This window comes from Telopea speciosissima, chromosome 5, assembly GCF_018873765.1.
Source record: "Telopea speciosissima isolate NSW1024214 ecotype Mountain lineage chromosome 5, Tspe_v1, whole genome shotgun sequence".
Taxonomy (NCBI): domain Eukaryota; kingdom Viridiplantae; phylum Streptophyta; class Magnoliopsida; order Proteales; family Proteaceae; genus Telopea; species Telopea speciosissima.
Genome location: NC_057920.1, coordinates 44753434 through 44776738, shown reverse-complemented (window position 1 = coordinate 44776738; position 23305 = coordinate 44753434). Strand labels below are relative to the sequence as shown.

The 23305-nt window shown below is 41.4% G+C and overlaps 1 protein-coding gene across 1 annotated transcript; it reads left to right on the top strand.

The window, feature by feature from the left end:
- The first annotated feature begins 1649 nt into the window (after positions 1 to 1649).
- LOC122663000 lies at positions 1650 to 2950 on the top strand. The gene is made up of 3 exons (XM_043858707.1): positions 1650 to 1709; positions 1812 to 2313; positions 2388 to 2950. The coding sequence occupies exons 1-3, from the start codon at positions 1650 to 1652 to the stop codon at positions 2948 to 2950; spliced, it is 1125 nt and encodes a 374-aa protein (XP_043714642.1).
- The last annotated feature ends 20355 nt before the right edge of the window (positions 2951 to 23305 follow it).

The following is a 23305-nucleotide window of genomic DNA, read 5'->3' as shown; positions in this document are numbered from 1 at the left end:
CAGCATGACATCACCTCCATTTCTAACAAAGGCAGAGAGTGTGAAAATCTCTAACGTGTTTTCTTTTTGTATACGGTTTGTCACGAAGAATCTTTTTATTTATGAATTTGCCACCGGTTACAAATTTTTAGAGCATTCAACTTTGGAAGGTCGTATCTTGGCCATCTAGAGTACAAATTGGACGACTTTTTTTTTGAAATTGGGTAATTTTTTGAGAGGAATCCATTGTAGCCACTTTTAGAGACAGAAAATGCATAGAAAAAAGTTTTATGCACATAATATTTTAATGGATCGATCTGTGAAGCTGTAATGAACATTCAGATGTGTGCATCGACTCTCGAAGGGGTACTGCAGTAGATTGATCTCTGGAATACATAGGAGAGATGTATTCTTTTATTTTATAATTCCTATTATTTTTTGGGTTTGCTTATGTGTTGAAAACAACCCTAGTTTTATTCATCTATTGGGGAAGGGCTTGTAATTGATTTTTAATTTAATATTGTAATACTGATCAATTGGGGCTTGATTGGCTTTAGGGTTGTAACCCTAGACTGTCTAGGTTCATAGTCAGAAGCAGGTGTTGTTGCACCTGGATCATTGTGGTGATCATAATTTGAGTAGTGTATTGGGGAAATTTGAAACCTTAATGGGTATTCCTCTGTGGACGTAGGCACTTTTGCCGAACCATATATATCTGGTGTCATTGCATTGCTTTTATTTTCAACATATATTTGAAATGATTGTTGTGCAGAGTGGTGGGACACTGTCTGGTAGACCCAACCATAATGTGGTGTGTGGTGGACGTGTCTGTGTGATTGGTAATTACGGGACCGCCCCAATCAATCTTGAATTGTAATAGGTGAAGTATCGCCAGTAAGTTGTTTGCTTGAGATTGGAAGAAAAATTATTGAGATCCACCGATTCACCCCCCTCTCGGTAGCACTTGGGATTTACAAGTGGTATCAAAGCACACTAGGTTACCCTGTTACAGAGTTTAACAACTTTAGAAAATTACTAAGGGACAGTGCAATGGCTTCAGGCGAAGGCAACAATGGTCACAGTAACAAGAAGGTTCCACAGTTTAACGGGTCAAACTACTCTTTCTGGTGCATCAGGATGGAAACGTATCTGAAATCCCTTGATTATGGAGTTTGGATGTCAGTGAAGAATGGTTACATAATCCCCACAACAAATATCATAGATGCAACTGAACTGAGGAAGTATGATAATGATTCAAAGGCTAAGAATGCTCTACTAAGTGTGTTAATCAATACAGAGTTTGCTAGAGTTATGGGTTGTGAGATTACAAAGGAAGTTTGGGACAAGCTGCAAAACATTCATGAAGGTGATGAGAAAATCAAAGAAGCCAAGCTACAACACTTTAGGGCACAGTTTGAAAGCTTGAAGATGTCAGATGGAGATTCAATTGATCATTATATGAGCCAGGTGACTGAGGTTATAAATGCAATAAGAGGACTTAGTGAAACTCTCAAAGATGCAGTGGTAGTTAAGAAGATCCTCCGATCCTTATCTGATATGTACAATCTAAAGGTGTCGACCATAGAAGAGTCCAAAGCCTTAAATGAGTTGAGTCTAGATGAGTTACATGGTTCTTTAACTGCCTACGAGATGAGGCCGCTTTTAAAGCTATGAAGAAACTCAGGATAAAGCAGGAAAATGGTGATGAAGACTCTGAAGATGAATTAATTGCATACCTAGAAAGGAAGCTCAAGAGTGGAAAAGGAAAATACAAGGAGAAACTTCCCTTAAAGTGTTTCAATTGTAGTGGTATATGACACTTTGCCTCTAAGTGTCCAAAGAAGGAAAACACGGATGAATCAGATGATGAAGACCCACAAGTGAAGAAATCAAGTTTCAAGAAAAAGAAGTCATTTCCTAAGAAGAAACACAACTACAAGAAGAAGAGTTTGATTACACACAAGGATAACACTACCACAGATGAGTCATCTGAAGATGAGGAGTCTGATGATGAAAACTATGAGACTTTGTTCATGGCTACCTCCACCAATGATATTGAAGAAGGAGAAAAATCAGATAAGGAAGAAGAGCAATTAGAAGATGAATATGATCTTCAAGCAGAACTATACACTGCCTTGAAGAAACTCAAGGTAGAAAGAAAGAAGATAAAAATTCTTGAGACTCAACTTGCAAAAGAAAGTGAGAAGATCAGTCGGTTGTCACTTATCATAGAAAAAACCAAGAAAATCAATGAAGATATAAGCTTTATCTTATCCTCAAAGATTGACGAATACACTCAATTTGAAGAAGAAATTATCACTTTGAGAGCTGAATGTGAATTGTTGAAAAAGACTGACTATCGGGCAGATGTTACCTCAACTCCAACAGTTACAATTTAAGTTCAAAAGGCAAAGAAGTAAGTGTACAAACACTTGAGGAAGATCATCATGAAGTTCATGAGAGTATTGTCTTGGATGAGATACTTAGTGTCCAAAGACCCAGTAATGACAAATCTGGTCTTGGGTATGAGAAAGGAGGAGTTTCTAGTGGTGTGAAAACCAAAGGACAAGGCATGGCACAAAATCCAGTTCGATTTATTGGGGAGAAAAGAAAGAAAAATGGCTCTAATTCTGAAAATTCAGATACAAGGAAAGTTGATAAGGATGGATTCACTGCAATCAATCATCATAGGTCAAATGGCTACAACAGAAACTCATGGCAGATTCAGAGGTTCAATGAGTATTGCTATGGTTGCAACATGTTTGGGCACCGTGTGGCAGAGTGTAGAAGGAATGAAAAACCCATAAATTTTTTAAGCAAGAATAAATTTGCAGCTCTTGCAGATGATAGCATTGAGTGCTATAGGTGTAGAAAGATTGGCCATCTAGCAAGGAACTGCAAGACATTACTTCCATCTCAAAGACAAGCCATGAGAAGTCAAAAGCAAACCCTCCCAAATAGGCAACATTAGAAAGAGAATATGGTTATTGAAGAGAAGGCAAGAAAACCCATCACTATTATTGAAAAAGCAGTTTGGGTTGAGAAGAAAAAGAGAAAGGACAACAATAACTCATTGATTGTTCAAACAGCTTTCAAGGCAAATAACAAACCATTTCCTTGGATTCTTGACAGTGAGTGTTCTACACATATGACTGGTGACAAGGGCAGATTTTCTAATCATTACAAGATTGATGGTGGCTCAGTTAGATTTGGGAACAATGATGGTGCCAAGATTGAAGGCAGGGGAACAGTTAACTTGGACCAAGGAAAAATCAAATCTAACAATGTATTGTATGTGAGTGGGCTGAAACATAACCTTCTTAGTGTTAGCCAGATTTGCGACCAGGGAAATGAGGTTGTATTTACAAAGGAAGGTTGTGTAATTAAGAGGCCCAAAAATGGAAGAACTATGATTCATGGTTCCAGGACACCTGAAAATTTGTTTGTCCTCTCAGAGAGTGTGGAAGATAAATGCATGATTAGTCAAGAAAATGAAAATAATCTATGGCATAGAAGACTTGGACATATCAACTTAAAAAATTTAGCCAATTTAAGCAAGAACGAGGCAGTGAGAGATCTTCCAAGAATAAAGAATCTAACAAATCATGTTTGTGGACCATATCAAAAGGGTAAGCAGACAAGAGCCATCTATAAGTCAAAGGAGTATCACTCAAGTAAGCCATTGGACTTAATTCATACCGATTTGTGTGGACCGATGAGGACTCAAGCAATAGGAGGTACTTTATACTTTTTGTGGATGACTTCTCTAGGATGACATGGGTTTCATTTTTCAAGGACAAAACTGAGGCCTTGGACTGTTTCAAGGTATTCAAGAAAAGGGTTGAGAATGAAATTGGCAGGTCAATCAAGTGCATTAGGTCTGACCAAGGAAAGGAGTTCACATGGAGTGCTTTCTCAAGCTTTTGTAATGATCATGGCATCAGGATTCAGCATTCAGCAGCAAGAACCCCACAACAAAATGGGGTAGTTGAGAGGAAAAACAGAACAATTCAAGAAATGGCTAAGGCCTTGTTAATAGAAAATAATGTTCCAAAGCATTTTTGGAGAGAAGCCATCTACACAGCTGTCTACACATGTAACAGATGCCTATTGAGACCAAAAGAATCCAAAACTCCATATGAATTATGGTTTAAGAGAAGAGCCACAGTGAAACACTTTAGAGTGTTTGGTAGCAAATGCTTCATTAAAAGAAAGGAAGATAACCTTGGGAAATTCGATGACAGAGCAGATGAAGGGATCTTCCTAGGCTACTCTTCCAAAAGCAAAGCTTATCGATGCTATAACAAAAGGTCTGGTAAGATTGTGGAAAGTTCTGATGCTAAGATTGATGAACAGATAGGATCTTCCAAACAAGTACAACCACATGGTACAGTGTTTGAAGATGCTGACTTTGGTGATGCTACAGTTGATGTTGAGAAGCAGTCACACAGTCATTCATAAGTTTAGAGTCATGATGATTATGGCTCAGATGGTTCAAAAATTGACACAGAGACTGAGAGAGATGGCAGACCTAAAGACACCCAAATACAGAAGAACCATCCTCCTCAACAGATCATTGGTGACCCAAGTGCTGGTATTCAAAGAAGTAAAATAAAGAAGCTATAATGAACCAAAGTATGTGGCAGAGTTAAATAATCATGTCAGAGGGGATTTGAAACCTAAAGGCTGGTTTTCTCATTAATTCTCACTTTTGTTAATTAGTCGTTCATTTAGTTTTAAATTTTGCAATTGCTTTTCAAAACCACTTTCACATTATCTTAGTAGATTTAACCTTCCTGTTCCCCGTGGATTCAATCCCTTCTTACCACTGTTCTAGTAGTAACAATAGGGTTAATTAATATTTATTTTTTATCTCATAACGACACAGTCAGGTTACCACCAGATCAAAAGACAAAATTCATGATATATCTAGTACCTGGTGTTTGAGTTAAACAATTACTGCAAGCGTATGGGTCAATCGTAGCTACGGGTCGAACACGAGGAGATATACGCCACTCTATTTAACTAACTTAAAAGTAATGCATAGTGAACCAGATTAAAGTGTTAAATTAAACTAATGAAAATTAATGCATCCTAACTCATAAGCATCTAATAAAATTAAGGGATTAAATTGACGTCCTAACACATGAGCATCTAACCTATCAAACTAACGCAAATTGGAAGGAATAAAAACAAACTATAAAACTAACGCAAATTGAAAGTAATGAAAGTGCAGCCACACATCCACAACCACATAAACAAAATAACCACATAAAAAAAAAGAAATAAAAGAAATAGAGGGAGAAGAAGAAGAAGAAAGAAAGAATGAGATAGAGGAGAGGGAGAATGAGATTGAGAGTTTAGAGAATGCAAACCTAGATGTGCTTGAACCGGATTAATTGAAGAAGCTTGAATGCATACTTGCATGAACTTACCATGGCCTCCTCTTCTAAATCTCCAAGTCTTGTCATCAACATAAGAGTTTAGACTAGGAAGTTTTAAACTAAAACTATTACAACCATATTGAAGACATTAAAGTATAAACTAATCCTATTACAACCATTAACTAATCTATGAAAGCAAAATTAAGAATTTGAAAGAACTAATCTTATGAAATCAAACTAAGAATTAAAGCCAAAAATAGGAGAAGAAGAGAAAATTTCACTAAGTGAATGAGTTAAAAATTACACTAAAAACTGAATTAAAATTGAAGTAGAAACTAACTAAAAACTGAACTAAAAAACTAACTTCTTACAACCCAGATGGCAAGGGGTATTTATAGGGGGAAGAGAGGAGAAGAGAGAAGAGAGAAGTATAGGAGAAATATTCCCTAAGAAAAGAGAATATTCTCTTGTCCTTCCTCTTTTACAATGCCTTGAATCCTAAGAAAAAAGAAAAAAGTAGAAAGAAGAAGAAGAGAAGATTGTTTACATAAACCTTCTATTTCTAGAAAAGGAAAAGTAAACTTCCAATTCTAACAAGTGCTTCCTTTTCTTTGTAGAAATCTTCTCCAAGCAATAAAATCAAAGATGCTTTGATTTTTCAACCTTCTATAGATGAGAAAATATAAATCTATCCCAAATAGAATTCCAGAAGTGCCCTTGAGAAGTTGGAGGAGAGAGAAAGTAAGGGTGAAGACTAGGATTCCTTCAAGAATAAATAAAATACCCATTCTGTCCTTCAAAAAACGTGGAGCATGGGGTGCTTATATAGGCCTCACCATTGAGTTCCTTGCGAAAAATGACCCAAAATAGATCCAAATTTCGTCCAATTTGGAGTTGGGGAGCCCAAGATATCTCAAGTTGAAGTTGGACTGTCCAGAGCCTTCCAAATGGAATCTTTTGGGTACAGTAAAGTAACTTTTGATAATTGCATTAAAGACCCTAGAATCCGAACTTCCGCTTCACTTTGTCCCCAGCCGACTGTCAATAATTATAAATAAACCCTTGTAGACCATTTTCGTGCTTCGTTACGAAAACAGCCGTAACTTTTTCGTTTCAACTCGGAATCAAGTGCCGTTTGAACCGTTACGAAGCTGACTCGATGGGCTATGCATCCATACTATTAACACCTCTTAAAAACTTAAAAACATCTCCTTAGCATCATCTCCTCCATTTTCACAATAATTCACCTAAACCCTGAAAAGCACAAGAAAGCACCAAGTAACTCTGTCCAATGTGATAAACTGTATGCTTTATGCCCTAAGATTTCACATATAAATGTGCTCATCACTTGGCGCTACCCCAGTGTCTAAGGGTCCCTACAAAATGGCCCCAACTGTGTTCAAGGAGCTGTAGGAACAACTTAAGGACCTGTTGAAGAAAGGCTTCATCAGACCCAGTGTATCTCCTAGGGGTGCACCTATTCTGTTCGTGGAAAAGAAAGACGATAGTATGCAGATGTGCATAGACTACTGTGAACTCAATAAGTTGACTATCAAGAACCGGTATCTTCTGCCCAGGATAGATGACCTGTTCGATCAACTACAAGGTGCCAAAGTATTCTCAAAGATTATTCTCCGATCGGGGTACCATCAACTGAAGATCAGGGATAGTGACATCAATAAGTTGACTATCAAGAACCGGTTTCCTTTGCCCAGGATAGATGACCTGTTCGATCAACTACAAGGTGCCAAAGTATTCTCAAAGATTGTTCTCCGATCGGGGTACCATCAACTGAAGATCAGGGATAGTGACATCAGCAAGACAACATTTAGATCTTGTTATAGGCACTATGAATTCTTCGTCATGTCCTTCAGCTTGACCAATGCCCAGCCGCTTTCATGGAGTTGATGAACCGGGTATTTCATGATGTCCTAGATAAGTATGTCATCGTCTTCATTGATGACATCTTGGTCTACTCTAAGAGCGACAAAGAGCATGTAGACCATCTCCATCTGGTACTACAACGTCTGAGAGAGAAGCAACTGTACGCCAAATTCAGTAGTGTGAGTTTTGGCTGCAACAAGTGACATTCCTAGGATATCTTGTCTCTGCCAAGGGTATTGAAGTAGATCCTGACAAGGTAAAGTCAGTGGTTGACTTGGAAACATCCAAGAGTGTGGCAAACATTCGTAGTTTCTTAGGCCTAGCAGGCTACTATAGAAGGTTCATTGAGAACTTCTTAAGGATTTCAACTCCTATGACTCGATTGACGCGGAAGGGAATGAAGTTCAAGTGGTCCAATGATTGTGAAAAGTGCTTTTAGGAGTTGAAGTAGAGGTTGATTTTTTCTCCAGTACTCACCTTTCCAAATGGTACTGGAGGGATGGTAGTTTTTAGTGTTGCATTAAAGATGGGCCTTTGTTGTGTTCTAATGCGAGATGGGAATGTAGTAGCCTATGCTTCTCGTCAGCTGAAAGATTATGAGAAGAATTACCCAACCCATGACTTGGAGCTTGTAGCTGTGGTCTTTGCCCTGAAAATCTAGAGCGTTATTTGTATGGTGAAAAGAGCGAGATCTACAGTGATCACAAGAGTCTCAAGTACTTTTTCACCCAGAAGGAGCTTAACATGAGACAGAGGTGATGGTTGGAGCTAATGAAGGACTATGATTGCATCATCCACTACCATCCTGGTAAAGCGAATGTAGTGGCCGATGCGCTGAGTTGAACATCTCAAACCTTGTTTTTAGCATCCTTGGCTGTCAATAAGGAACTCGTTGAGGAAGCAAGGAGGATGGATCTGGAGTTATTGGTAGACGGTGTTACCCTATCTTTAGTAGCCTGATCAGTACCATCGACGTTGGTGGAAAGAAGTTTTGACAGAAGCCCACGAATCCGCTTATTCAATCCATCCAGGTAGTACAAAGATGTACAAAAACTTGAAAGGACACTACTGGTGGAGTGGAATGAAGAGAGATGTAGTTGAGTTTGTGGCTAAGTGTCTTACTTGTCAATAGGTGAAGGCGGATAGGCAGTCACCCCATGGCCTTCTACAGTCACTACTCATACCAGAGTGGAAGTCAGAACATGTTACTATGGACTTCGTCACTGGGTTACCCCATACACCTAGAGGTGTTGATGCCATATGGGTTATTGTGGAAAAATTGATGAAGACAGCTCATTTCATCCCCATGAAGATCACTTATTCGATGGATAAGCTGGCTCGCTTGTATATTGATAATGTGGTTTGCCTGAACAGAGTTCTAGTTAGCATTATCTCGGACCGTGATCTCAGGTTTACATCCAAGTTCGGGGGTGGATTCCAGAACACTAAGCGTAGTTTGTTGAGTTTTAGTATGACCTTCCATCCATAGAAGGACGGACAGTTGGAGAGGACCATACAGACATTGGAAGACATGCTCAGAGCCAGTGCCATTGACATGCAGGGCAGTTGGGATGAGCATATCTCACTTATTGAGTTTACCTAGAACAATAGTTACCAAGCTACCATTGGTATGGCACTGTTTGAAGCTCAATATGGGAAAAATGCTGAACACCTTTGTACTAGGACAAAGTAGGTGAGCGGCGTATCCTTAGGCCCAAGTTGATCCAAGCAACATGTGAGAAGGTGGACTTGATTTGTGAATGAATCAAGGCAATCTAGACAAAAGGGTTATGTGGACCAAAGGTGAAAGGACTTAGAATTCTCTATCAATGACAAGGTGTTCCTCAAGGTGTCACCCACCAAAGGTGTGATGCGATTCAGCAAGAAGGGCAAGTTGAGTCCAAGTTTTATTGGGCCTTATAAGGTTCTTCCAAGGATCGGGCCGGTGGTTTATTGATTGGCACTCCCTCCATCCTTAGAGGGCGTACATGACATCTTCCATGTGTCAATGTTGCGAAAGTACATTGATAACCCAAGACATGTCCTATTGCAAGCACCACTGGAGCTTGCAGCTGATATGTCTTACAAAGAGCAGCCCGAGAAGATTCTAGAACAACGAGGTGGTAAATCTTTGCAACTGACCTATTCACTATGTAAAGGTGAAATGTGCAACCATCAAGAGGAAGAAGCATCTTGGGAAGCTGAAGTGGAGATGTGAGCGAAGTATCCTTCCCTTGGTTTCTTACAAGATACGTCAAATTTCGAGGATGAAATTTCTTGTAAGGTGGGGGGAATGTTATACCCACACCCGAGGTTCTAATTAATTATTAATTCCTCCTCGTGATGTGTAGATACTGCTGCCTTGTATGTCGATGAACTATTCTCAATGGTGGTCAAGTCCAGTTACAAGATTGTCGACCAGTTCACGGGTTTGCTTGTCGAAGAAAGGTTCCTCAATGGGGATTGGGGGAGATTCGTCGATGGTGACTTCGTCGACTATCCTCCTAGTACGAGTCCCAGGAGCGAAGAGTATAGGAAGACTTTTCCTGTGTTGCCACATTTAGACACTTTGTTTAGTGATGAGCTTAGTATTGCGACTAGGAAACTTTTTGGAATCACGAAAAACATACTATGATGGTCAAGGGGTAAGTTATTAATCGTAAGTATGCTTGTACATCCTCCCCTTCATGACCTTGAGGTGTGGGTCTAAGTCCCGAGGCCTCCTTGTGTGTTTCTACTCTTTTTGTTGTAACGAATTTATGAACAGACCCACTGTTGGTGAGTCCATCCGATAATCCATTTCGGCTGTTTTGTCTGTTGTATGTTTCTTTTGGGTGGGACCCACATGCCCATGTCCCGGACATGATAACCATTCTTTCGGACATGGTGGGACCTACTCCTAATCTCCTCTATTTTGTTGGACCATGGTTGTGGGCCCACAAGGGCCAAAATCCGTTTAGTGTGTTTCTTGAACCTGTAAAGCCCAAGCCAAACAGGCCTTAAGTGGCTACTTTCTATAAATAGAACCTAAACCATTCATTGGCCATTTATTTCTCCAGCAACCTAAGGAATGATAAATCAAGAGGGAAAGAGAAAGAAAAGCAAAAAGAGAAGGAAGGAAGGAAAGGAAGAAGTGGAGAGCTTGAGGTAGAGCTCGTCCATTGGAGGGCATTAAACCTTGTAAGTGTAATCCCCCCCACACTCTCTCACTCTCTCCTCTTCTCCTAAGCATTTGGGGGCTCTCCCTAAGACCGAACCTAACCTAGGGTTCCTTGTTGGAACTCGAATTTATGTTGGGTTCTCCTCTCAACTCATTATAGAGTTAACACTCATCAAAAGGGAGGCCACCTTAAGCTTGTAAAGGGTAACATGAGAAACCCAAATGGCTGACCTAAGACTTCTTGACCTAATCCCTCATAAATGTGCCTTGGAGGGATTGTAATCCTTAAACTCCTAAGAAAAAGCTTAGGCTAGGTCCTCTGGACCATGTTGAACCTTGTATTAACCATCTCCAAGCCCTAGTGGCATATTACATTTAAAGTTTTGGGCTGGGAACTGAGCAACTTAAGAAATTCGTATGCTGGTTCGAACGGATTTCCAAACGGACCCAAGCATCGGGCATCCATTCAGCCTTTACTGGTTTGAAAACTAAAGCTTGGCCTAAACAGATTTACCAACAGGCCCATGGTCCTGCCTCCATTCAAAAACCCATTCAGCTGTTCGAGGTTTTTGTGCCTCCATTCGGATCCACTGGGAGTACCTCTGTTAGAGGTTTTTGTGCTATCTTGAATGATAGTCTGTGGTAACTTCTTTTAGGGCCCACCTACACTCTTCTAACACTTATCTCATGCATCCCTAGGTAGTCTAACTTGTTAGGAGACGTGTACCTGGTAACCTCTTCTAAACACCCGAACATTACGCGAATCTTTGGTGAGTGGGTTTTGGGTGATTGTTTGGATTTGCTTATTATTATATATACATTTATCATGCTACTTGTATCATCAATAAGCATATTGCATATTTGCATTATTTATCTTGGTTGTGAATTGATATGAAAGGGGTTATGTGTGTTACTTCATTATTGTATCAGGTTACGATGGCGGGTGTACCAGTACCGGAACCCCAAAAATGTTTATGAACTTTTATTGCTTGTCATTTTGGCCTATATGTGCCGTGTTGTCCTAGTACCTGGGTGCTAGATGGAATGGGACGTTGACACACCCGGAATACCTCTCGAGACAATAAGATTTGCATGAAGTATAACTGTGGTTAGGATCCTATTCCCTATGCTATGACCCTTACCAATAGGGGTTTAGGTGTTGGGTGATCAGGGCTCCTTGCCTATGGGGGAGAGAGGCCAGCTCAAAGATAACTCCTGATCATCGGGGTCTGCCACTGGGTGGTTTTGGTGGCTTTGACCGGCGTAGGCCCCCAGGTGACAATTGAGGTTTCACTGTGTCGATAAGATAAGGGACCCATAGTGATTCCCGAGTTGTCATAGTAGCATATACCTGGACCTAGACTGTGTGCTAGGTGAAAAAATCTATTAACATCTACATTCATCATGGACTATGTGTGATCTGTATGTGCATTCCCTATCCCCTCACTGGCTCAGTGGAGCTAACCCCCTTGTGCACCTTCTTTTAGATTTTGATGCAGATGATGGTTACTTGACTAGTCTCAAAGTCCAGTCTGCTGATTAAGATGATATTGGCACCAAGGAGCCGGAGGCTGTGTTAGAGGAACACGATGATGGATGTCCTTATGACGATTGTGCCTACGGGCCGTGCTGATACTAGGGATTTGTTCCCTCTTTTGATTCTTTTAGGGCTTTGTGCCCGCTCATAAACCTTGTTTGTAATATAGTATATTTGTTAGTAGTTATATGATGATCATTTAGATAACTATTAAACTATAATGTATCACTTAGTCGATTGAACATATTGTAACTACTGTAATAACGCTTCTGCTTTATTCTGATCTTGGAATATAATATTCCCTTTTCTCCGCACTCTGATATTATTGTGTATTTTAATAATGGTTTAAGACTCTGGTTGGGACACTGTATCTATGATATTGGTATTAGTGGGATGACGTGTGTCATCCTAGTCACCCCTTTATTTGTATTTTATTCTTTGTTGGAATGGGGGCGTAACAGAGTAGCTGTCGATGAACAAGCCTCGACATCGAGGGTTGGTACTGGAGTGTCGAGTGCCTTTAACTGAATGTCGAAGTGAGATAGACAGTAAATTGGACTATTAGACTATGAAGTGAAATATTTTGGTGTTGATGGCAGGTGGGTTCGATGTTGACTCAGGGCCTCTGAGTGCCGAGGTGGGTTCCAGTGTCGATGGGCATGGTTTGGACTATTTGGGCCAGCTTTTGTGCTAGGCCAGGTTGGTTCTAAGGGGTCTGGGCTAGGGCTAGCCTTTCTAGGGGTACTTAGAAGACATGGAGGCTCTAGTTTGGGCTGTAGTAAAGGGGAATGGGAAATCGATAGATGGATTTGGGAAGTGAACACTGATGCTACATCCACAGATACACCGGCTCTAGGCCTTGGAGGGTGCTCATCATTGTTACGGGAAACCTCCGGGGGAAAATACAAAATGAGGTGTCTACACTACTATGTTGGCTAGTTGGGTTGTTTCTGACATTGCTTTTAGGACTACTTCCCTATGGGTTCAAGAACTGGTTAAGAAACCTCAAATTAAGATATTGGCTTGAGTCTTCTTGAGTTGCTTCAGAATCTCATTTTTTGGTTCAATTGTAGTATGGTTCTGATTCTGATTCTAGTTCCTTGCCAACTTTGCTGGGTTGTCAACATTGAGTCGGGCTGGCTTGAAATACTTCCCACTTCTGGTATTTGCATTGGTACATTCTTTATCAGACGAGAAGCAGAGCTTAGAATCGAACTGTGCTTAGATCAACGTCCAGATCTAACTAATCCAATTTCCCATCACTTATGATGATCATGTTGATTTTCGGTTCATCGGTAGTCACGTTAAGTTCTTGAAGCTTGTCACAAAGTGCCAACACTAAGGCCTTAATTGTTCATGTCTCTTGATCCAAGTTGCGGAGATGGTCAACAATATCATCTTCATAGCTAGGGAATGGCAGGCTGGTTTGTCGCCTAATGCTAAGATTCAACCTTCTAGGCACATTTCTAAGAATATATGCATTGGGCCCTTGGACCAGTTCATTGATGGCATCAACTTGATCTCAGAAACTATTCCAAAGGTCGGTGTGCCGATCCCATAGTCACAAATATCACTCATCCATCCTCTGGTTTAAATAAGTCTTGATTTGTTCCTTTTGAGCCGCTATTATGTTCTGACCCATGAGATTCAAATCCCTTTCTTGGTTTTGATGCCCCCTAAGGAATGCTTGCTTGTGTTGTTGTCCATTGATCATGTCTCTGGCATGTCCTCTGATGAATCGGGCCAGGTTTATGAGCTCTTGTGCCATCCCTGGTAGAGATCTTATGTATTCAACCCACTTATATTGCCGATATGCGATTTGACTGTGCGGTCCAAAGGGGTTGTGACATAAGCCTGAATGGAGGTGTCAGCTTCTTTTATAATTTGGTAAGTCTCCTCTAGGGTGGTGTATAACCTTTCATCTTGGTCTTGATGATCGTGCCCAAGTGTTGTAATGACATTTCTTAATCGTTTGATGATTGAAGCCATCTCATCCCTTTCTTGGGCAGGATCCAATGGTTGATCGTTTCCAAACAAGCTGTCAATTAGGCTATTAGGTAGGTCACTGCTTTGGTCATCAATGGCTATGTCAACGAAGTCGTCATCATGGTCTTCTTCTTCTTGTAGACCTTAATGTCAAACCCTGCCCCTGGCTGACTGGAATTTTGATTGAAGGACAGGAACCCCTGATCAGGCAACCAAGAACACTGTGGAGTATCACTCCAGTGGTTTGGATTGATGACGAAACCCTGTGTGGATCATCCTATATACCTGTCAGTAGATGGATAGCAGACCCCTGTAAATGTACAGCTCATTGCATGATGTATGACCTGGACTCCAGGTAATCTCTCTCCTCCCCAAACAGTGGGACCCACCTCTGTAAAAGCGTGTAAAATCTCTTATAAGGCATGTGGGGACAATACCCTGACCAAGGGTCAAACCCCTGTGCAAGCCCCATTGAATTTCAGCTTGCTGGAATTCTCTGGGCGATGGCACTGGGCGATGCAAACAAGGCCCAAAGACATCGCCTAGTGAGTGATTCTGCATATTTAATTGATTTTTAATTATGGGGACCACCCAATATGGACATGGGCACCCTCCATAGATAGAGGGGAGTCTGAGGGACCACCTCATACCCTTAGTTCACTGTGGACCCCACCAGTGTGCCCAGAATCAGTCAGAATTAGTTTAAAATCTGATTTTCAAAAGAGACCTTCACAGCCAAACAAGCCTCAGTGAAGGCTGGGCCTATAAATAGGAAGGCCTTGGGCTCATTTAGAGCCCTTAGCTCTGATAGAAACCATAGGAGAGAAAGAGGAGAGAAAGGAGAGAAAGAAGAGGAAGGAGAAGAAGAAAAAGAAGGAGGAAGAAGGAGGAGTTGCTGCAGGCTTGCACCCAGCCTGATTCAAGCTTTCTTAGACTTGCTCAGGTATAAAAAAAATACCTGTATATGCTTGCTGTCCCCATTTCTTCTCTATGCTTGATGTGTTTTTGCTCCCTGGGCAGCCTTGAACAGCTAGGGTTTGCCCAGAACAGCTCCAGATCTGCCATGCAAGCCTTAAGCATGGGAGATCTATGATTTTTGTTTAATTTTAGTGGGTTGTTGTACTATTCTTTGGGCCGAAACCTGGCTGTGCACAGCTGCACTGCCAGTTTGCCTTGTTGCCCTGTGATTTGGAGCCCTGGATGTGAGCCATGGCTGCAGAGACCAAACCCTAAGTGGTTGCAGCCTTAAACCACTGTTTTGCATCCATTTCCAGCCTTGCATGTGGCTGGAATCGAATTCCAAGTTTAGAGAAAACCCTGTGACACTATTCATTGGGTTATCTGGGCAGCTTCTGGCAGCCAGATAGATGGTAGACCAGATGGATGATCCATTTGGACCAATAGGTAGACCATCCAAGGGGCTACACAACACCCTAACATGCATGGGATGATGTTGAGCACACTGCCCAAGAAGCCCCACCTTGGAATCTCAGCCCATTTGTCGATTGCAGCCTTTGGGCGATGCAGACATCGCCCAGAGCCATCACCTAGTGAATGGAAAATTGCTGGAATGATGATTTGGCTCTGGGAACCTCACCCATTGAATTGGCCTTGGGACACTGTGGGAGGTTGGGAAATGACCAAAAAGCCCTTCCCCACATCTGTCCTTGGTGGAAGAATACTTTGGAACCCTTGTGGGCCCCGCAGGTGAAGGAAACCCTGCTGTGCTTGGTCCTGCAGCACAGGCAAGCTGTGGACAGCACTGTGGACCTGATCTGACCTAGGGTCAGGTACAACTATTGAAACTGACCAATTTACCCTTGTGCCACTGACACTGGGTGATGCACCGGGACATGACCTAAGGCCCAGTGCAAGGCCCATGTGAATTCACCTAGAGGGGGATGAATAGGTGAAGGTTTGAAGATTAAAAGAATATGCGGAAAATAACACAAATTGCCCAATGTAAAGACAAGTAATAAAGATAAATATAAGAAGAGAGCCACAAAGATTTATAGTGGTTCGGCCAACACGTGCCTATGTCCACTCCTCTCAACTTGGAGAGAATTTCACTATTAGAATCTTGAGTAAGAGTAAGAGGACTCGTACAACTACTCTTGAGAAACGAGCAAGCAAACTCAAAAGCTACTCTTGAGATAATGAGCAAGAGGACTCAACCTTCTCTTGATTCTGAGCAAGAGGACTCAAACCACTAATGTAAAGTGAAAATAAACAGTAAGGGGTTTAGTATTACCTCAAACCTTAGTGAGAATAAGTGCTACCTTTCAAACAGTGCAGCTTGAATGCTAATGCAAATGAAGGGAGCAAAGTGAGATAGATTTTCCTTGGATTGGTGTAAGTAATCTCACTTGGGAGTGACTTGTTCTTGGAGGCTCTTAATTGTGATTCAATGATGTTAATTGATGTGTTTAGAGCCTAAAACAATTGGGTATTTATAGCCAAAGAGGCTAGAATTAATTAGGAATCCAATTAAGGATCGGATTCCATAGTCTATAAATAATCTGATATGCTGGATGAGAATCTGGTATGCTAGATCACCTAACTTCCATTTAAAACAAAGGAGTAACGGCCAATTCATAAAGGTCCAGTAATGATCCGGTATGCTGGATGGGAATCCGGTATGCCGGATTAGGGCAAATTGCAGGTTCTCAGGATCCGATATGCTGGATCCTGATCCAGCTTGCTTAACCAACCTACTGGTTCTTTTTTTTGAGATTTCCCATTAATTCGGTTTGCAGGCTCTGGAACCGGTATGCTGGATTGGGCAATTTCAGTGGAAATTAGTCCAATTCCATTAGGGTTTGGCTTGGGAATTTCAAACCCATTTAGTCACATGTTTTAAGGGGTTAAATAACCACCTAAGGTCATCCTAGATGGATGCATGCGTGTGTGTGTGCATTACATCAAATGTGACTAAAAAATTACATATGTACAAATTACAATATCTTCAATCTTCAAACTTCAAGAAAATAAACTTCAACTCTTTTGGCTTCCAAAGTTTTAACTTTCAAGCTTTCAATCTTCTTGAGTATGGTCTTGTAAACTTGTATATGCTCCCCCTCACTTGGTGCTATGCTTTGACTCTAAAAACACTTAGAACACAAGCATTAGTCCAAGGATGATCTTATTTGATATCATCAAAACAACTATGTCATCATGGAGATGACTTGGAGGGTATAGGGCCATGTGTGCTTCCCTAACAGCCTAGTAATCCCAAATGAGTACCAACTAAACACCGGGTCAACCCAGTAAGCTTAGGTTAACCCTAGGACTACCAGTGATAGACTGAAAACTTAATAAAACATTTTCTGATTTGTAAATACGATTTGATCCTGCGCTCGAGGTCAACAACCAAACTGCTTTTGAGACTGAGTTTGGAACTGAGGTCTTAGAACCTAACTCAGGTGGGTGAATAATATTATCATATGTGCATGTGTAATTATGATGTTATGACGACAATTAAGAATTTAAATCCTGAATGCTATGTTACTTACTTCTGATTAAAGTTACTTAAATCACTGCATAATGATTGTCTGTTGTTCAACACTATGAATTCTTATATGATGATTGTGAATGTTAGACTAGATGCCGTAGTCAGCTTGGAAATGAGGCATGTGGTAGCCCATAGAACGGGATGCGGTTGACACCACCCACCTCATACGATGCCATATAGACATGGGGCTAGAGTTTCATCACCCGTGCTACACACCCTTGCCAATAGGGGTTTAGGTGTTGGATGCCTGTGAGGGTGACCATTTGTATATGAGAAAAGAAATGAAAGAACACCGGAATGGCGATTAAAAAGAAATGAAAGAACACCAGAATGGTGAATATGGGCTGTAAGCCAAAGAAAAGAAAAGAAAAGAGAAAAGAAATGGATTGCCCTACAGGTTAATCACAGAGGGCTGGTCGGGCTGACCTTGGTGACTGATGCGGGAGCTGACTGGTCCTCTTTGACAACTCAATGGGTGTATCGCGGGAAGGGGTTGGAAGCCCGCACCAGAGATACATGTATTAGGGATTATAGTAGCACAAACCTGACTTAGTTGTATTGCTAGGTGGCTAATAAATAATTTGGACTTGCATATCATGTAGGATCATATGAACTGTGGATTATGATTGCATGTGCATGCATGATGATATGATTTGCTCACGAGCTCGGTGGGGCTCACTCTCTGTTATACATTATTTTTCTTAGATGATTTTACAGATCGATGCCGCTGTGGCATGGAGGCTCATCTCGAGAAGGAGAGTCCTAGTTGTTACGATGATGTTGGTGTGGACCCCGACGGAGGTCATACTAATCCTGGGTACTTTCTCGGTGGTCATTGAAGAAGACCGTTGAGGAGCGCATCTGATGCTTTTTGTCTTGGGGACTCCTTTTTGTTTTTGCTAGGAGTTTATCCCCGTCCTGATTGTGGTTCTGTTGTAGTTTTTACTTTCTTTTTTTTTTGGGTTGAGTATGCTCACCCTGTATATATATATATGTATATGGTAGTTCTAGCTTTGTTTCTATGTTTGTGGGTTGGTGGGAAATATACAAACTTACTTATATATATATTATCATCATTTCTCCGTATCGCTATGCTTCCTTTTATTATTGAAATTGTAGTTTATCTGTAGCACTCTGATCTTGCTTGTGGTAGAGAGATGAATGTGATTCTGTGAATGAAAGCACTGCTTCTAGATCCGTGAGATTTGGCGGATTGCCGTTATGCAATTTGGGTCACCTACCCAATCCTTCTAGGGGGTGGTTTGGGGTGTGACAAACCTTGGTATCAGAGCGTGAGGCTGTTCTTACATTCATGGAGTGCAGAACTAGGACAAATAAACTATAGATCATAAAATAGGTAACAACTAAAAGCTACAGGGGAGGTAGACGTACTTAAGTAAGAGATGCAAGATTTCCATTAAACTTAACAATAATTACATAAGTTTAATTGCATGAACTACAATTCAGTAAGTACATAAGCTGGACAAAAAAAAAACACTAAACTAAGTACATCCCAAAGAAAGAAAAGTACATAAGCATAATAAAAGGAAAATAGTCCGAATCACGTAGCATGGACTGATAGGACCTGATCAAGAACTACTCAATGGGAGGTAAGTCATCTGGAGGAGGCTATGTCTGGCGAGAGTCAACTTTGTAAAATCTGTCCTAGAAGTCCAAGCGCTGCTCAACAGATCCTACTCTACTCTCCAATGAAGTAAAGCCCCGATCCATCCTAGTCGCCATATCAGAGAGCTGGGTACCGAGACTTTGAAAGTATGTCATCATCTGTGTCCACTCTGATGGCCTTGGAACCTGAGAACTAGTGGCACCCATCGCCTCATAGGCAGGTAAGTCAGTATACTACGTGCCAAAGCCCTTGAAGTCGCCCTGACCCATGCCCTGCTCCTCTGCATGCATGCCCTGGGTGTCTCCCTCAATGTCTCTTTGCTCCAACCCCTGCACCTCCTCATCGTGCACATCATCACCATGCTCCACTCCCTGCTCCTCCACATCCTACTACATCCCCATCTGTTCCTCACCCTCTGGTGGATCCTTCCCAGGCACTTTCATCTTCAGAATAGAAGTCTTGTCAATAGGCCTGGACCTGTCCTTCTCAGCATACTCACCCTCCAATGGAACCCCAAAGTAACGGAAGACTAAAGTGAGGAACTTCCCATAAGGAAGGTTGCCATCAGCTTGGTTTCGTGTGTGGTAAAGCATCACCTGAAGTAAAAGATATGGGAGGTTTATGACTAGACCTCCCCTACCAACTCCCAAAAGACAATATGTGATGTAGGCCCTCATCATAGATATACTACCCTTGTTACCGCCCTTGGGGTAGATGTTGTAGGTCACACACCTACTAATAACACGAGCACTAAGCTTGTAAGAAGTCTCAGACCTAGGCGTGCTCTGTGACCCTATCAATGATTTGAAGACCGTCCTCCTGGTCTCCAAGGAAAACATCTCGGATATATCCATCCGTGGTTGATAATAACACCGCTCTCCTAAGTCAGGTAAACTCAGGATCTCTGCTAATGAAGCAGTGGTCAGACGAATATCCACTCCCTTCACCCTACTCTCCACCCCAAACTCCTGTGCACTAGAGGGCACTCGATTACAGTAAAAGTACCGAATCAAGTTGGGATAACAAGGCTCGGTGGGTGTCAACATGGAGGTCCAACCCAAGATGTTGAACCTAGTGTAAAGGTTGAACTGGTGGAAGTCCTCTACCCGGACCACCCGACCATTCACAATCTTTAGAGATTCAAAATTTTTCCATTCCTTAGCGTGTTTGTACCTAGAAAAGAGAAACCGTTCAAAGTTGGGTTCCTCCGAAGAAGAATCGTCTGTAGGAGATGATGGAGGCAGTGAGGACGCCAAAGAATCCTCTGACTCAACTCGAAGCCTCTTCTGGGCTACCGATTTCCTAGCAGTGCGATGGCTAGTAGACATCTTCCTACTAGAGAGGAGAGAAAAGACAATTAGGGCATGAAATTTTGGTAAAAAAAACCCTAACCTAAGCAAGTGAGAATAAAAGAAGTCCAAAAAGACAATGTAACCAAGAAAACTTACCTAGGCACGTGTAGGTTCGCAAATGACTCAAGAAAATGCAAGGATTTGGTGTAGGAATAGTCACACTACCTTCCAAGGAGACTCTCTAGGTGTTTAGAGAAGTTTAGAAGAGGTTATGGTCAAAATGGGCCCCTCTCGGATTTAAAAACTTGCGCCCCGATTTTCTGGGCGATGGCACTGGGCGATGTGGCAACTCCCAAAGACATTGCCCAGTGAATGTAATTTTGCTGTTTTGGGGCTATTTGCATATAAAGACTTGAGAATTGACCATAATAACCCTAATGGGCATAACAGTATGAATTTTCTTATTTGGTCAAAAAAATAAATAAATAAATAAAAATATAATAAATAAAATTATATTAAACAAACACAACTTCTCAAGATTAAAGGGGTGAAATTCCTATATGAGGTCGAGTAAACCACATAGGGGCTTGGGAAATGTTGTTGATGTATTTGCAATAAGTATTTAATATATGTAAATATAAATATATGAGTATAAATATTTATGATATATGGCGTGTACTATCTAATCACTACATGCTTGCATATTGTGATGTACAAACTGACTGGAGTGTTGCTGTGTAAAGCAGACATAGTTACATAGGTATGTTGTAATACATATGTACTACGTGTGGGAAGCGTAGATCTTACCCAAAACGCAGACTAGGTCAATCGAGAATAGGCTGTTTAACCAGTCGAAGCACTTAGACGTTAAGGTACCTCGAGCCAATCCAAGATTAGTTATATTGAATCTTAGTCATTTAAATTTCTGTAGATATGTACTTAATTCTTCTAATTAAGTATGACCTGATGCTTAGAATCATTTCCCATGACAGGACCTACTGCCTCAACCAAGGCTAGAGACCCCAGCAACATGATGTATATTAGACATCTACGAGAGAGACTGAAACGGATACGACTAGTGTTGCCCAGAGCCAAGAATCGATTGGATTTTTATTTAGCCATTGCTTCCATTAGTGGACCAGAAGAGCGAGAGTATTTTATGACTTTAGCTGAAGAGGTAAGAGCCGACATAGAATTTCTGCTTGTGATGGAGTTTGTGACCGGGAAGAAGCTGTAGATGCTTTCCTGTTAGTGCAGGTAAATAATTAGAAGTCTTTTATTTAAAAAAAATTTGTAATCTCTCATATAGTGCCATGCATAGCATATTGATACATAAAATGCATAAGAAAGTGAAACATAATGCACTCAATAAGACTCATCACATAATAAACCAAAACAATGTATTTAACAATCCACCTTACTGGTGTGACTCATGAAACTCATTGGAATTGTGGACTAGATTTGTACCTGCTCTAGCTAGGGAATAACTGTTGATCTGTACGGATGATATTGGAATATTGAACACGCTCCTCTTTTCAGAGAAGCAACAATGGTTAACACCAGAAGAGGTTCTAGTGGTGGTCGCAAAGGAAAACAACCTTGAGTTGTACTGGAGGTTGAGCTGCCTAACAGAACTGAGGCTCAAAATTCTGAAGCATCGGCTGCTTCATCAGAGGCACCTGCGGCTGCTCAAGCAACTATTGCTGCACCTCAGCCAAATATGGCAGCTGGTGACGTGACTGCATTCATGACCACTATGATGTGGACCATGCAACAATAACAAGAATTTCTTGGTCAAATGTCCACACAGTTTGCAACCATGATGCACAAACGCGCTGCACCACCACCACCACCCAATCGGCCTGTACTATTTCCACCACCTGTGCCTCAACATTTAGCGGAGAACTCTTCCGCCAAAGTTATGAAAAGATTCAAGAAACTCCAATCGCCTGCATTTTCCAAAATAACTTCCGAAGCGATGCAGCCAGAACGGTGGATTAGTGCACTGGAGAAGGCATTTGAAGTATTGGAGTGCACGGACGCACAAAAGTTGATATGTGAGGGTTATCAGTTGCAGAATGAAGCCGAAGCCTAGTGGAAAGCTACTAAACCTAATTTGGAAGCCACTCATCCGAACCCCACGTGAGAGCAATTTAAAGAAGTTTTCTTCAAGAACTACTTCCCAGAGAGTTTCAGGGATAGAAAAGAAGCGGATTTCATCGCACTGGTACAGGGAACCAAATCAGTGTTGGATTATCAACAACGATTTGAGGACTTATTCCATTTTGCTCCAGAGCACCTGAAAGGGGAAGTTAGTAAGACGAAGAAATTTGAGAAAGGACTCAAGACTGAGATCGGGTCGGTGTTGTCAATCATGGACATTAGGGATTATGCTTAGATGGTCGACAAGGCGAAAACCATGGAAGATAGATTTAAGGAGAAAGAGAAAGAGAAAGCTGTGACGTCGTCCGTGGGTAAAAGGCCAAACAATTTCCAGACCTATGCCTGGCCAAATAAAGTTTATCGCGGAACCAACTCAAATTCTGTCTCGACTCCGTATCGTAGGTCGAACGTGGGTCAGAACCCTTTCCGTCCCACATTCAATCGACCTGCTCAACCGGCGATGAGTCAAGCGACAACAGCAGCTTTGCCAGCCCGACCAACAACAAGTCAAGTGAGCCAAGCCTCAACACCTACTGCTCCACCCTTTAAGTGTTACTAGTGCAACAAGGAAGGGCATATGGCCAGAGATTGTAGAACGCGTGGGTACAGCAACAACTCGCTAAATCAGCCCTACGCTAGGTTTTTCCAGCCATAGGACAATCGGACTCGAGGAAAGATGTTTGCGATGACGAATGAAGAAGCTGAGGCGAATCCCGATGTATTGACAGGTAAGTTTGCTGAACACTACTGCCTGTTAGGGACTAATTGGCTTACTACATGTA

Coding starts and splice junctions, on each gene's coding strand:
- LOC122663000 (XM_043858707.1), top strand. CDS start 1,650: ATGAAGAAACTCAGGATAAAGCAGGAAAATGGTGATGAAGACTCTGAA. Junction 1,710..1,811: donor ACTCTGAAGATGAATTAATT/GCATACCTAGAA, acceptor TTTGCCTCTAAG/TGTCCAAAGAAGGAAAACAC. Junction 2,314..2,387: donor TATCACTTTGAGAGCTGAAT/GTGAATTGTTGA, acceptor TAAGTTCAAAAG/GCAAAGAAGTAAGTGTACAA.